The sequence below is a fragment of the Myxocyprinus asiaticus genome, chromosome 48 (genome assembly GCF_019703515.2).
Source record: "Myxocyprinus asiaticus isolate MX2 ecotype Aquarium Trade chromosome 48, UBuf_Myxa_2, whole genome shotgun sequence".
Taxonomy (NCBI): Eukaryota; Metazoa; Chordata; class Actinopteri; order Cypriniformes; family Catostomidae; genus Myxocyprinus; species Myxocyprinus asiaticus.
Genome location: NC_059391.1, coordinates 30,645,646 through 30,658,979, shown reverse-complemented (window position 1 = coordinate 30,658,979; position 13,334 = coordinate 30,645,646). Strand labels below are relative to the sequence as shown.

Genomic DNA, 13,334 nt, shown 5'->3' with positions numbered 1-13,334 from the left:
ACACACACACACAAACCCAATACACCTAACACACACACACAAACCCAATACACCTAACACACACACACAAACCCAATACACCTAACACACACACGATCCCAATACACCTAACACACACACGATCCCAATACACCTAACACACACACGATCCCAATACACCTAACACACACACGATCCCAATACACCTAACACACACACACTACACTCAAACATTACACTCACACTACTCACACACACAACCCCCATACACCTAACACACACACACACATTACACACTACACTCACGCACTAACCCAATACACCTAACAGACACACGATCCCAATACACCTAACAGACACACACACACACACACTACACTCACACATATTACACACAAACCCAATACACCTAACACACACACAAACCCAATACACCTAACAGACACACGATCCCAATACACCTAACAGACACACGATCCCAATACACCTAACAGACACACACACACACACTACACTCACACATAACACACACAAACCCAATACACCTAACACACACACTACACTACATTCACCCAATACACCTAACACACACACACACACACCCAATACACCTAACACACACACACACACACACACTACACTCACCCAATACACCTAACAGACACACACATGATCCCAATACACCTAACACACACACACTACACTCACACACAAACCCAATACACCTAACACACACACATGATCCCAATACACCTAACACACACACACACACACAACACTCACCCAATACACCTAACACATGATCCCAATACACCTAACACACACACTACACTCAAACTAACCTAATACACCTAACACATACACTCACACTAACCCAATACACCCAACACACACACTACACTCACCCAATACACCTAACACACACACACGATCCCAATACACCTAACACACACACACACACACACGCGATCCCAATACACCTAACACACACACACTCACACGATCCCAATACACCTAACACACACACACACACACACACTACACTCACACATATTACACACAAACCCAATACACCTAACACACACTACACTCACCCAATACACCTAACAGACACACACACGATCCCAATACACCTAACACACACACACACACTACACTCACACATATTACACACAAACCCAATACACCTAACAGACACACACACGATCCCAATACACCTAACAGACACACACACGATCCCAATACACCTAACACACACACACACGATCCCAATACACCTAACACACACACACTACACTCACACATTTTACACACAAACCCAATACACCTAACACAAACTACACTCACCCAATACACCTAACAGGCACACACACGATCCCAATACACCTAACACACACACACTACACTCACACACAAACCCAATACACCTAACACACACACACACGATCCCAATACACCTAACACACACACACACACACACACACACACACACACACACACTACACTCACCCAATACACCTAACACATGATCCCAATACACCTAACACACACACACTACACTCAAACTAACCTAATACACCTAACACATACACTCACACTAACCCAATACACCCAACACACACACTACACTCACCCAATACACCTAACACACACACGATCCCAATACACCTAACACACACACACGCGATCCCAATACACCTAACACACACACACTCACACGATCCCAATACACCTAACACACACACACACACTACACTCACACATATTACACACAAACCTAATACACCTAACACACACTACACTCACCCAATACACCTAACAGACACACACACGATCCCAATACACCTAACACACACACACACTACACTCACACATATTACACACAAACCCAATACACCTAACACACACTACACTCACCCAATACACCTAACACACACTACACTCACCCAATACACCTAACAGACACACACACGATCCCAATACACCTAACAGACACACACACGATCCCAATACACCTAACACACACACGATCCCAATACACCTAACACACACACACTACACTCACACATTTTACACACAAACCCAATACACCTAACACAAACTACACTCACCCAATACACCTAACAGGCACACACACGATCCCAATACACCTAACACACACACACACTACACTCACACACATTACACACAAACCCAATACACCTAACACACACTACACTCACCCAATACACCTAACACACACACACAAACCCAATACACCTAACACACACTACACTCACACACAAACCCAATACACTCACCCAATACACCTAACAGACACACACACGATCCCAATACACCTAACACACACACACACTACACTCACACATATTACACACAAACCCAATACACCTAACACACACTACACTCACCCAATACACCTAACAGACACACACATGATCCCAATACACCCAACACACACACTACTCACCCAATACACCTAACAGACACACACACACACACACACTACACTCACACACATTACACACAAACCCAATACACCTAACACGCACACAAACCCAATACACCCAACACGCACACAAACCCAATACACCTAACACGCACACAAACCCAATACACCTAACACACACACACAAACCCAATACACCTAACACACACACACAAACCCAATACACCTAACACACACACACAAACCCAATACACCTAACACACACACAAACCCAATACACCTAACAGACACACGATCCCAATACACCTAACACACGCGCGCAGTGTCAGAGCTGCTGCAGTACCGCCTAAATCCCCATTATAATTCACACACTAAAGCACTTTCCAGTTGCTCTAATCAGATGTATTAATCAATACTCATTAATACGATTAATACAGTATTAATACACGTTGAAATACACAGAAAGGCACGCGCGTTCCCATCCGTATTTGTTTTTAAGATCGGACGCGTTTAATGTATCACACTCATCTGACGCGTCATACTCACACACACACTTGCGGATGAATCCCTAGATCACATTCATGTCTTTGTTTTGATGAATCGATGAATTTTTAAAATGGATTACAGCAGATTATAACGAGAAAGAAACAATCAAATACCCACCATGATGGATCCGGAGAGTAGAAGAGAGCGGCGAAAGTGCGAAACCGGAACATGAAGCGTCAGAGAGACGTCACAGCGCCGCGCTCACTGACCTCTAGTGGTGGAGGAATGACACTGTTCCAAACTACTACAGTTCTGTCATACCTAAACAAACAAGATGAGATGTTTAATGCTGTTTTAAATGTGGAATTATATGCTTCAGTTTCATAATAACTTTGGATATTTGTATTAATGTCTCATATATGACCAGACATAAAACCTTCTGTTAATGGATACACGAGTTTAATATCATGAGATCATCATTCACTGGAGCAAATGATCCGAGTAATTGAAGTACAAATGTATATTTGTATATAATGTAAGTGCAAGTGATAACATTTAAATTTTGTCAAGCGTAATACAAAATTTAAAATTTTGTATTACGTCCTAATTCATGAACACTAAATAAACTGATTTGAGTTTGATCCTCCAGACAGAAGCTGCATTAAACAGACTGAATTTGGTGGACAAGTAGTTAAAAAGAAAAAAAAAAAAAAAACTTAGTAAATTTGACAAATATAGTTTGATTCTGAAATCATTAGATAATATTCAATTCTGGCATATTTTTAGCAGTAAGAAATAAAAACAATTGACTTTACATTTAATAAAAAGACCAATTTATTTGTATCAATTTCCTCTTCCCACAATAGTTAGTATTTTGTGCTAAAGTAGTTAGTACTTTCTATGCAGTTTCTCTGTGCTGTGGTCACATTTAGCTGTAAGTGGTTTAGAACAGTATTTGTTAAAAGCACTATACAAATTCATTAGAATAAAATTTGAAAGCTAACAGTTGAATAGTGCTCGGAATAAAAAAAAGTCAATAACTCCATATTTCAAATTGCTTCGGATTTAGAACATCAATATAATACACTAACTCTTAAAGCTACATCTTTAATTATGACTATTACACTTCTAGTACTATATTATACAGTGTGCACACACACAATCCAGAAAGTATTCACAGCGCTTCACTTTTTCCACATGTTATGTTACAGCCTTATTCCAAAATGGATTAAATTCATTATTTTCCTCAATTCTACAAACAATACCCCATAATGACAACATGAAAGTAGTTTGAAATCTTTGCAAATTACAAAAAATTAAAAATTAAAACCCCACACACACACACACGTCCATAAGTATTCACAGCCTTTGCTCAATACTTTGCTGAAGCACCTTTGGCACCAATTACAGCCTCAAGTTTTTGAGTATGATGCTACAAGCTTGGCACACCTATTTTTGGGCAGTTTCTCCCATTCTTCTTTGCAGAAACTCCAGGCGGGCTGTCATGTGCCTTTTACTGAGGACTGGCTTCCGTCTGGCCACTCTACCATACAGGCCTGATTGGTGGAGTGCTGCAGAGATGGTTGTTCTTCTGGAAGGTTCTCCTCTCTCCACAGAGAAATGCTGGAGCTCTGTCAGAGTGACCATCGGGTTCTTGGTCACCTCCCTGACTAAGGCCCTTCTCCCCCGATCGCTCAGTTTGGACGGGCGGCCAGCTCTAGGAAGAGTCCTGGTGGTTCCAAACTTCTTCCATTTACGGATGATGGAGGCCACTGTGCTCATTGGGACCTTCAATACTGCAGACATTTTTCTGTACCCTTCCCCAGATCTGTGCCTCGATACAATCCTGTCTCGGAGGTCTACAGACAATTCCTTGGACTTCATGGCTTGGTTTGTGCTCTGACATGCACTGTTAACTGTGGGACCTTATATAGACAGGTGTGTGCCTTTCCAAATCATGTCCAATCAACTGAATTTATCACAGGTGGACTCCAATCAAGTTGTAGAAACATCTCAAGGATGATCAGTGGAAACAGGATGCACCTGAGCTCAATTTTGAGTGTCATGGCAAAGGCTGTGAATACTTGTGTACATGTGATTTTTTTCGTTTTTTATTTGTAATAAATTTGCAAAGATTTCAAACAAACTTCTTTCACATTGTCATTATGGGGTATTGTTTGTAGAATTTTTAGGAAAATATTGAATTTAATCCATTTTGGAATAAGGCTGTAACATAACAAAATGTGGAAAAAGTGAAGCACTGTATATACAGCTTTGGAAAGACTTAAGAGAGCACTGTAAAATGATCAGTTTCTCTGGATTTACTATTTATAGGTGTGTGTTTGAGTAAAATGAACATGTTTGTTTTATTCTATAAAGTACTGACAACATTTCTCCCAATTTCCAAATAAAAATATTGTCATTTAGAGCATTTATTTGCAGAAAATGACAACTGCTCAAAATAACACAAAAGATGCCGTGTTTTCAGATCTCGAATAATGCAAAGAAAACAAGTTCATATTCATTATTAATCAACACAATACTAATGTTTTAACTTAGAGTTCAGAAATCAATATTTGCTGGAATAATCCTGATTTTCAATCACTTGTCTTGGCATGCTCTCTGCCAGTCTTTCACATTGCTGTTGGGTGACTTTATGCCACTCCTGGTGCAAAAATTCAAGCAGCTCATTCATCCATCTTCCTCTTGATCACATTCCAGAGGTTTCCAATGGGGTTCAGGTCTGGAGATTGGACTGGCCATGACAGGGTCTTGATCCGGTGGTCCTCCATCCACACCTTGATTGACCTGGCTGTGTGGCATGGAGCATTGTCCTGCTGGACAAACCAATCCTCAGAGTTGGGGAACATTGTCAGAGCAGAATGAAGCAAGTTTTCTTCCAGGATAACCTTGTACGTGTCTTGATTCATGCGTCCTTCACAAAGACGAATCTGCCTGATTCCAGCTGAAGCACCCCAGATCATCACTGATCCTCCACCAAATTTCACAGTGGGTGTGAGACACTGTGTCTTGAAGGTCTCTCCAGGTCTCCATCATTAGATGACCAGATGGAGGATCGGTGATGATCTGGGGTGCTTCAGCTGGAATCGGGCAGATTCGTCTTTGTGAAAGACTCATGAAAGCTGTGACTGAAAATCAGGATTATTCCAGCAAATATTGATTTCTGAACTCTAAGTTAAAACATTAGTATTGTGTTGATTAATAATGAATATGAACTTGTTTTCTTTGCATTATTCGAGGTCTGAAAACACGGCATCTTTTGTGTTATTTTGAGCAGTTGTCATTTTCTGCAAATAAATGCTCTAAATGACAATATTTTTATTTGGAATTTGGGAGAAATGTTGTCAGTACTTTATAGAATAAAACAATAATGTTCATTTTACTCAAACACATACCTATAAATAGTAAATCCAGAGAAACTGATCATTTTACAGTGGTCTCTTAATCCTTTCCAGAGCTGTATATATGTGTATATATATATATATATATATATATATAGCCTTATTTTAAAGGACAGGAATCCCTCGCAATGGGGCAATTATATTTGGGGGTCCTTGGAATCAAAGTTTTAAAACCTGTGATTTACCCGATTACATTTTACCCCTGCAACTGAAATTTGACTAATTGTGGTATCGAATAATACATTTGGGACGAATGATTAGCTGAATATTTGGTTAAAGATCATGTAGTAAACAGCCGGGGAACCAGACTTCATCTCAGATCCCAAAATTCAAAGTGCCAGTGAATATAATGATGTGTATCAAATTTGAACTATAAACACCAAACTGACGGATCATTAAAGTGCTTCAGTTCAAACGTCAATCTATTAGTTGGAAATAAATTACAAAAGGCAATGCTCTCGAAAAAAACACATTTTATTAAACGCCTGTACAAGAACGGAAGGAAATATCAAAATTATTTACAAAGATTTACATTTAAAATAATTCAGAACTCATGTGAATGAAACATGAAATTATTAATCCTCCTCATCGTCATCATCAATGATCGGTCTAGACCTGAAACACAAAAACAGTTCAGTAAAGTTCATTTCAACAGAACTCAAACCAAAAGCAGACAGTCTGACAGAACGATGAAAACATCAGAATGAATCCAAGTGAAAGTGAGAATTTAATCTAGAATCACAGCATAGATCACAAACATCCGAACATTTGAGGACTAATCTAAAGGCAGTTTCACTGTTTGGGTTCACGGGTCAATACCCACTTCCTGGGCGCTTTAGTGACACCGCTCCCCCCCGCCTCCTCATCATCAGATGCAGGATGAAGATTCTCTTTCTCAGGTTTTCTGCTTGGACCCCCGAAGAAATCCCCAATGCCCTTCTGCCATATGGGGGTGGGCCGCGGGCACACAGGGTTTCCACCCGCATATTTATTCTTGGCTGGACAAATGAAACATCTACATGAATATATAAATCTAAACCAGATCACAAACTCAACTGGTCAAACGGCTCTTACACAAAACAGTGCTGCAGTGAGATATATTTATAATAACACTGATGTGGTCGAAGAAACACTACAGAGTTCAATAAAGTTTATAATAATAATAATGCAGCAGCCCAAAATAAATCCTAAAACTTTAGTCTTATAATACATCCTGAATGCGTGTACTCGTTTCACTATACAACATTTCTAAATATATGCGAGTACATAGAAAGAGTTATTAAAAGCCCTTATTTTAATGAAAATCTAAAGCAGTAGCAGTCAATGGAAATCCTCTGTGTACACGTGTGCGCGCTCTCACCAGGCGTGCCCGACTGCGCGCCGCCGCTGCTGTGCGCGTTCACGGATCCGGAAGCACCGAGGGATTTCCGGGGCGCAGAAGCGGCAACAGCTAAAAAACAAACACACCGAATGAACAAAACGTTCAATAAACACGGTACAGTATATTACACAGTCACAGAATGAAACTAATGCACACTCTCCTCAGCGGCTCACTGTGACGCACATCCGGTGTGACGTGATGAATGTGAAAGTGGCGCCAATTCATTTGTCAACATCAAACTCCATTTAAAAACTTTTAAAACTCAACAGACTTTAACGTTAAAGGTTAAAGTCATAGTCAAACGTGCATTACACAATAGTTTTGCGCCTTAATTATGCGATAATGACATTAATAACGAGTAAAACAATGTTCGCTGAACAGCAACAATATCGTGGTAAATGTCGTTTATAAATTAATTTCTATAAAATTTTCGTTTCTAAAAGAAAACAAAACACTTTTGAAATAATGTAGATTCACACAACAGACACAATTACTCTCATTAATCTCACTGGAACATCATGTATGGAAAAACATCTAATAACAATCATTATGGTATACGTTTATAACGGTGTTATGACCGTGAGTTAGTAAACTGATGTTATTGTAATAAGTGATATTTACCTTTCCTGTAAGTGGCGGGAACACTGTCAGCTTTAGTTCGCACCATTGTGGCTTCAGCTCAACTCTAGAAATAAAGCGCGAGATTCCCGCCGGCCTTTTAAAACACAAGCCAACTCACATGACGTCACAGTCCGATAGCCAGTAGGCAGACAGGATTCTAGGACACGTGATTGTAGAGCACGCCTCCTCTTGTCTGCCGCCTTTAAAGGACATTAGAACATATTACCCTGGTAACCACAGATGCCGCCAAAATACCATAGTTATAACAGTTATTTATGTTGCAGCAACGTGATAACTTACTATTAATCACCACTGATATTAAAATCACAAAGAAATGAAACAAAATGAAAGATTGTTAAACTTCTCACACTGAAGGATTGATTAAATTGTATAATTTCACAGCAGTAAACAATAACTGTAGTAACTATGGTATTATTCCAGAAACTGTGGTTACCATGGTACATTTTTTAGTTCTGTTATTATTGATGTAGAACACGTGACAACTTCCATTGACTTCCATTGTAAGTGTCTCACTGGAACACAGATTTGTGCTTTTTTTTATAGAAAAGGAGGGACGAGTCGAAATTAAATTGCGTGGGAATCAGTATTATTCCTCAAATGCTGTCAACTGAGATGAACTTGTACTGACCCAGAATATTCCTTTAATTAATGAATAAATAATGTGATTCATCTATACTTGTGTTTGAGTATGTAATCTCCAGGGATTACTCTAATCTGAAGCTCCAGTATGAAACACATTGAGGGTCTTTGTGTTTTTTGGAAAGCTCATGTTGAGTTTCTGAGCTGATTCATCTGTGTAAATATCTTATTTTAAATTTTATATAGGGGACACTGGGGAAGTTGTCACAGGTGCATCTCAGGAACTACATAATTTTGAGTCATAAATAATCGTTTTCTCTTGCAGTGGTTGTGTCTGATGTTTGCAAACATCCGTTTCAAAACGGTTTTCAATTAAAATAATTTTGAAAGGTTGAACTGTTTTCCCAGGACAATGGTATTTATCATAAATGTTTTATGTTGTACTTTTTAACCATTTCTGTTGCTCAGAACAATGTTTTAGCATCTCTTGTTTGTTACCAGAAATATTTATATTTTTGCTATTTTGTGTTTCATGATTATTTTACTGTTTTAATACCTGAAAAGACATTGTACAGACACACACACACACACACACACACACACACACTCACACACATGCACACACTCACACACACACACTCACATACACACACACACACTCACACACATACACACTCACACACACACACTCACATACACACACACACACTCACACACATACACACTCACACACACACACTCACATACACACACACACACGCACACTCACACTCAGACACACACACACACACAAAAACACACACACACACACACACACACAAAAACACACACACACACACACACACACACAAAAACACACACGCACACACTCACACACACACACGCACACTAACACACAGACACACACACACACACACACAAACAGACACACATGCACACTCACACACACACACAGACACACACACTCACTCACTCACACACACACACACACACACGCACACTCACACACACAGACACTCACTCACTCACACACAGACACTCACTCACACACACACACATACAGACACTCACTCACTCACACACAGACACACACACACACTCACACACACACACGCACACTAACACACAGACACACACACACACACACACACAAACAGACACACATGCACACTCACACACACACACAGACACACACACTCACTCACTCACACACACACACACACACACGCACACTCACACACACAGACACTCACTCACTCACACACAGACACTCACTCACACACACACACATACAGACACTCACTCACTCACACACAGACACACACACACACTCACACACACTTACTCACACACACGCACACACTCACACACACAGACACACACACACAGACAGACACACGCACACTCACACACAGACAGACACACACACACACACTCACTCACACACACGCACACACACACACACACTCACACACACACACGCACAGACACACACACTCACACTCATACACACACACACACACTCACTCACACACACAGACAGACACACACACTCACTCACACTCAGACACACACACACGCACACTCACACACAGACACACACACACACTCACGCACACATAATTTTATAAAAGCACTTACATTTATTCTTCTGTTAAAACTCATGTATGGGTCTGGGTATCTCAGTGAGTATTGACGCTGACTATCACACCTGGAGTCGCGAGTTCGAATCCAGGGTGTGCTGAGTGACTCCAGTCAGGTCTCCTAAGCAACCAAATTGGCCCGGTTGCTAGGGAGGGTAGAGTCACATGGGGTAACCTCCTCGTGGTCGCTATAAAGTGGTTCTCGCTCTCGGTGGGGCACGTGGTGAGTTGTGCGTGGATGCTGCAGAGAATAGCGTGAAGCCTTCACATGCGCTATGTCTCCGTGGTAACGCGCTCAACAAGTCACGTGATAAGATGCGCAGATTGACGGTCTCAGACGTGGAGGCAACTGAGATTCGTCCTCCGCCACCAGGATCGAGGCGAGTCACTACACCACCACGAGGACTTAGAGCGCATTGGGAATTGGGGATTCCAAATTGGGGAGAAAAAAAAAAAAGAATCGGTTCATTCGAGTCATTAAAAATAATTGGTTCAAAAGAATCATTAATGTGCTGCATGTGAAATCAGACCTCAAATCATTATAATGTACAGTAGAACAGATCCAATATAAACACTAATATTCATACAGATATGGTGACTGATATTTCATGCATGTCTATGTGAGTTCATATCAGATTTATAGTATTTTTGTAATTTCGAACAAAAAAAAAATTAATATTTTGTACTACATCAATAATTAAACTATTTAGCCGGAGCAAAGCAGAGATGACAGCAGATGAGCAGAGAATGTGGGGGATTCGTTTATGACAGTTAAACGTTGACGTTTCACAATGTGCAGCCGCCAGCAGTGACAAAAACGATACAAATGTATGTATGTGACACCTATTGTGAGTCCAGATTGTTACCATGTTTTTGTACATGTTACAAAAACCTTGTTTACAACACAAACAGTTCTATTCTATTAAATATTTTCCAAGACATTTAGTGTAGGCATTTTTCTAATTTTCTAGGACTTTTCCATGACTGAAATCTGCATTGCAAAATTCCAGGATTTCCATGACGCGTGGGAACCCTTTATTACACTGAAATAAACAAACGTGCATTAATAATGCATTTACACATGTGGTGTGTGATGTTTGATTCTGTTCAGATCAATTCTTCTGATCACAGCAGTGAGTTTTGTGTCTCCTGTGACGTCACCGTCTCCTCTGGCGCCTCCTGCAGGTGTCCATATATAACAACACACAAAAACAACACATGACAAAACCAGCAAACATTATAGAAGCTGCATCATGCTGAGCTTTCATAGATAAGAATAAAATATTGTGTGTATGTGAGTTCTGTTCAATGTTTGGACAGAAATAACGCTGTTGTGTGCTATCAGCGGCGGGAGCCAATCAGTGGCCAAGATCCACTGGACAGACATCACTGCCAGCCAATTACGATCCTCCGCTGCAGTCGCTGGTAACATCAACATTCTGTCCTCTCATGATTCATGTTCTTTAACGAGGTCAATTATATTTCATGTGTGTTCTTATAAGTCTTGTTGTGAACAAACGAAATAAATCCGGTTACACACATACAACTCCGTGTGTCAGATTGAGGACGAGAATCATGCGGTGGGCGTGACCAGTGCTGACCTGACCAATGATCTGCGCTGCCTGTTTGGACAGACGCCTCATGGACCAATCACATCCATCTCTGGCCTAACGACTAAACGGAACATCAGTGGTTGTAAGTTTTAATCAAGTTTAATTAGTTATTTGTCAGTTGAGAATGTTTGGTCTGTTGTTTGTTTGTGTGTCAGCTTGTAGAAAGTCTTTAGAGATTTCACTTATTTTAAACTCAGAGCTGTTGTAAAGTGAATGAGAGTTTATGGAAAGTTCAGTTATAAACACGGTGACGTCATCAGATCGTTGTATGTGTGATTATGGTTTTCTCACAGTTCTGGAGGATTTAAACAGATTAAACAACACATATGTGTGTTTATTTCACTTTCATGTCCCAGGGGTTGATTTTTGTTAAAACAACCAGATTTCAACGTTTTCTTTTTATTATATGGTCTTATTAAAACTGATTTAGAAACTTTTTTTTCCAGACCTTAATTTATTGTTACTATTAAAAGGTCTTTTTTTATGTCCAGATTTGACTGTTTTAGTCTTCAGACCCAAACTTACAATATTAAACTATGAAAATCCATTATAGAAATATAAATTATTACATGTTAAAAATTCTGATCATCTGAAATAACCAGAAACCATTTCAGTATTTATTGTGTGACAACTTCCCCCCAATAAAGTTTTGGCTAAAGTTAGTGTACTTGTTAGTCAAGTGGACAAAATAAAAATCAAGGGAAATATCACTTTGAATTGGCCGTCATTTCCAATCAAATTATGCAAAAGTGTGAAAATATGATTTAATTGTGTGTATTTAGGATCCATCAGATGTTAGCTTTGAAATGATTCTTTGGCCATTTTATTTGAAAAGCTTAAAAATGTGATTTGCATCAGCGTCATTTCCAGCACAGAATTCTATTAAACACAAAGGTACATTTCTATTGATTTGGGAGATGAAACACATCACTTGCACTCTCAGTTCGAGCTTTGACCCGTTTAGGAGGCGTCTGTGTGGTGTAAGGTGCCTTACAAATCGATATAAATGGACCTTTATGCCTGTGGCTATTCGACTATGTGAAGGGTTTCTTATCATTATTATTGTATTTCTTTTCTCAATGTGTGATCTGGTGTGCTGTGTTCTTGTGTAGTTATTGTGTGATTGTGTGAAGCACTGCT

At 39.8% G+C, this 13,334-nt stretch overlaps 1 protein-coding gene and 1 long non-coding RNA gene across 6 annotated transcripts; both read right to left on the bottom strand.

Annotated features, from left to right (window-relative positions):
• Positions 1–644: 644 nt before the first annotated feature.
• On the bottom strand, positions 645–2,659 carry LOC127437165 (uncharacterized). 5 transcript variants are annotated; one of them, XR_007896535.1, is made up of 4 exons: positions 2,021–2,659; positions 1,766–1,964; positions 960–1,166; positions 645–921 (listed from the first exon to the last, which is right to left on the bottom strand). It is a non-coding gene; the product is annotated as an uncharacterized LOC127437165 (long non-coding RNA). The 5 variants fall into 5 exon arrangements; XR_007896536.1 differs by having other exon boundaries at positions 645–1,082; positions 1,113–1,166; XR_007896534.1 differs by having other exon boundaries at positions 645–1,082; positions 1,712–1,964.
• Positions 2,660–6,792: 4,133 nt separating this feature from the next.
• LOC127437164 (PCNA-associated factor-like) lies at positions 6,793–8,427 on the bottom strand. Its single transcript, XM_051691909.1, has 4 exons — positions 8,339–8,427; positions 7,697–7,786; positions 7,160–7,334; positions 6,793–6,951 (listed from the first exon to the last, which is right to left on the bottom strand). Exons 1-4 carry the CDS (start codon positions 8,382–8,384, stop codon positions 6,912–6,914), a joined length of 351 nt encoding a protein of 116 aa, XP_051547869.1. The 5' UTR covers positions 8,385–8,427; the 3' UTR covers positions 6,793–6,911.
• Between the last annotated feature and the right edge of the window lie 4,907 nt (positions 8,428–13,334).

Excerpts from the sequence above, each read along its gene's own strand:
- LOC127437164 (XM_051691909.1), bottom strand. The coding sequence starts at position 8,384 with ATGGTGCGAACTAAAGCTGACAGTGTTCCCGCCACTTACAGGAAAG. Across the intron at positions 7,335-7,696 it reads CGCGCAGTCGGGCACGCCTG|CCAAGAATAAATATGCGGGT; the intron begins GTGAGAGCGCGC and ends TCATTTGTCCAG. Across the intron at positions 6,952-7,159 it reads GTCACTAAAGCGCCCAGGAA|GTCTAGACCGATCATTGATG; the intron begins GTGGGTATTGAC and ends TTTGTGTTTCAG.